General features: G+C 44.5%; 1 protein-coding gene across 1 annotated transcript in view; it reads left to right on the top strand.

The window, feature by feature from the left end:
- The first annotated feature begins 1,693 nt into the window (after positions 1 to 1,693).
- krr1 (KRR1 small subunit processome component homolog) overlaps positions 1,694 to 3,227 on the top strand; it is a 5,082-nt gene continuing 3,548 nt past the window's right edge. Inside the window, exons 1-3 of the mRNA XM_034865418.1 lie at positions 1,694 to 1,956; positions 2,612 to 2,787; positions 3,042 to 3,176. Of these exons, the coding sequence (XP_034721309.1) occupies positions 1,881 to 1,956; positions 2,612 to 2,787; positions 3,042 to 3,176 (387 nt within the window). The 5' untranslated portion in view covers positions 1,694 to 1,880. The remainder of the gene's footprint in view (positions 1,957 to 2,611; positions 2,788 to 3,041; positions 3,177 to 3,227) is intronic.

The following is a 3,227-nucleotide window of genomic DNA, read 5'->3' as shown; positions in this document are numbered from 1 at the left end:
GGTAGACTAAGACCTCCTGTGGTAATCTGACTGGTAGGGGGGGGTATAGAGCGTAGTGGTAGACTAAGACCTCCTGTGACACAAACAAAACAGTATGCTCTTTGTTTTATACCTCAGGCTATTAGACATCACAACAAGCACTTTAAACGTACATTTATTGTAAGTTTTTATTTTATTTCATGTATATATTATATTTACGTATAATATTGAAGTGTATTTGTGTTATCATATTTATTCTCTAGTTTTTTATGGGTATGATGGTGAGTGTGAGCACTGTAATTTCCATTTTTATGGATGAAATAAACTTGACTTGACTTGACTTGAAACTAAATATGTAACTAATATGCAAATTAAAAATGCCGGTATCTGGAAGTACCAAAATAAAAGCTTGAGGAGGTCAGTGTGTGTTTACAGTGTAAATAACAAATAAAACCCATCTCATCCAGGGATATGGACACATGGACATGGATAAACGGGATAATAACCTAAAATAAACAACTGTATTTGAAGAGTGCTTTGAGTTTTTAGAGTCACTTTCATGAAGGGTGACTCAGGACCTGTAGCCAGTAGAGCCAGATCCAAGAGCCTCGCCCCGCCCTAACCCAGACAGCTGATAATAAAATATAAAATGTATTCATCGAAGACAAAACAACTGTTAAATGCACTAATCCCAACTGGAAGCTGAATGTGTCAACAATGGAAGATGGGAATCCAGCCGACAGCTTCTTGCAGGACGTGCTGGGGGACTTTTTATTTGTGTTGAACGTCCTTTGAGTCTTCAACAAATCTTATTTGGATTGTGAGGTAGTGGTCTCGGCTCCGGTCTACAGCTCAAACTAAGATAACAACTGTAATGTGAACACAGTATGTGGTGTTTTTTCTTTTATATTTCAAAATTACAAACAACTACAATATGCTGAGACATGAGAACCTGTCCCAGGACCAATACAAAAATTAAAAAACACACAGAGGATAGACGGGAAGGAGGGAAACACAACAACAACAACACAACAGCTAAAGTGACACACACACACACACACACACACACACACACACACACAGGCAGACACAAGACAAGGGACCAAACACGTGCTCAAACAGAAGCAAGAAGGCCGCAGCAGCAGTCAGCAGCGCTGTACCAAGGCTTTTTACTTTTTAGTTTTAGAGAGCTGAAGGGCTGACAGATCGTTCCAGATCACAACACTGACAGTAACTGGGTCGGGTTTTCAGCCGAGACTTGGCTGGATCCTGGACTGACGTTGCTATTTAACCGAATGATTTCCATGCCACTGTAACCGTAGACCTATATTGTACAATTCCATGTGGCAAGAACACCTGATTGATTAACTTGTGGAAATGCAATAGAATACCACAAAGGCCACATTCATTACGCTCCCTGCTCCCATGGCGATTCTAACGAGAGAGTGGACACGCTAGCCAAATGGCTTTAATTAAAAAAAGAAATCAGATGGACATAGTAGTCTCTTAAAATCACAAGGGGGATCAAAGAGAGAGCGGCAGTAGCACTGGGATTAGGACATGAGAGGGAGACACTAGAAAAGATAGAAAAGAGGAGGGGAAGTGACACTGGGAAGGCTTTGAATGGAAAGAGGTGAACAGCATGGTGCTTGCTGGTTGGAGGGAATTTGTTGCAGAAAGAAAAGATTAGGCGTTAAAACCCATACTGGAGTGAGGTGGACGTGAACAAGGCAGAAGGTGTTGGTTTGGCTTCAGAGGAAAGGACTAATGAGGAAAATGAGCCATGTAGCGGGTGGTGTAGCAGCTAGCTAATTCCACAAGATGGCGGTAACGCAACAGCGAGGGTGAAGGCCGCCGGTGAACTCCACACCGGAAGAAGAAGACGGTTTCCTCCAACAACAATGGCGTCCCCCACGACGGGAGGCGGCGTGAGTCAACCACAGACAGGGAAACAATCCAAAAAGACTAAAAGCCTAGGTATGTAACGGCTGCTGCCGAGTTAGACACCATTATTATACTATCTGCGACCCATTCACGGTTAAGCACGTCGCTAGTTCCTCGTCTAATGGGCGTGTAATGCACGCATGAACTAACGTTAGCTTTAAGCTAACAAGTGAGCTGTCGTGTGTTTAAAACCTTCTTACCCAGTTTGGCTTCGTTAGGGTTCACCCTACGGGAAACAACAGCAACGTATCATTTAACATTGACGTTATATATTGTTATTAGTATTCCTTTTCCCCAGAAGTGTAATTTCCAAGGCACTGCAGTGATGCTAACGTTGAAAAGCTAACACAGCCGTTAGCGTTAGCCCCGTGTTCTTCGCCTGTACGTGAACGCATCGTCAAACACTGCGCCATGCCCTGGCATTGGGAACACGCAGGTTGTTATATATCACCTAGTAATTCATGTTTCCTTTCCCCTGCAATGTCGCTAAGTCAAATCATTCATAAAGTTAGGAAACATAGCTGCCATTCAAAGACCATGTGAGCAGCTACAGCTAATATAATGATTAGCTCTTTGAACAGCCACAGGCCAGAACAACAGGGTGGGGCTTTGGTGTGTTGGACGAGGGGAAATGATGGAGGAGATGGATGGTCTGACCCTCCGTGGTTCTCCTGTCTGTGTCCTGCAGAGGATGAATCTGAACTGCTGTCAGTTCCCGAGGGATGGAAAGAGGCGGCTTTCACCAAAGATGACAACCCCCGTGGTCTTCTGGAGGAGAGCAGCTTCGCGACCCTCTTCCCCAAATACAGAGAGGCCTACCTGAAAGAGTGCTGGCCGCTGGTGGAGAAGGCTTTAGGAGAGTCAGTAAGTACCACGGCATGGTTCAATACATTCCTGGGACATTTCGTTCTTTTCTTTTGTCTTGATACTCATATAACAATGTATACGCATGTCCTGATGGCTCAGGTTCTCCTGGAAGAAAGGATAACTTGATCGTGTATAACACGGATGAGGTTATACGAGCATTATTACACAGGGGGACCTGGGAAAATGACTCACACCTCAGTGTTTAAACAAACCTAAATCAAAGTAATATGGATGTCTTTTCTTCTTTTCAGAACATCAAAGCCTCTCTGGACCTGATAGAGGGAAGCATCACCGTCTGCACCACTAAGAAAACGTTTGACCCGTACGCCATCGTGAGAGCCAGAGACCTCATTAAGCTGCTGGCCAGGAGCGTCCCATTCGAACAGGTCCTGATCCCAGGGCACTGCGTTCATGTAGGGTTGGGGAGGGGGGACGGG

This window comes from Etheostoma cragini, unplaced genomic scaffold, assembly GCF_013103735.1.
Source record: "Etheostoma cragini isolate CJK2018 unplaced genomic scaffold, CSU_Ecrag_1.0 ScbMSFa_1523, whole genome shotgun sequence".
Taxonomy (NCBI): domain Eukaryota; kingdom Metazoa; phylum Chordata; class Actinopteri; order Perciformes; family Percidae; genus Etheostoma; species Etheostoma cragini.
The sequence above is the reverse complement of the archived record's forward strand: the minus strand, read 5'-3'. Positions and strand labels throughout refer to the sequence as shown.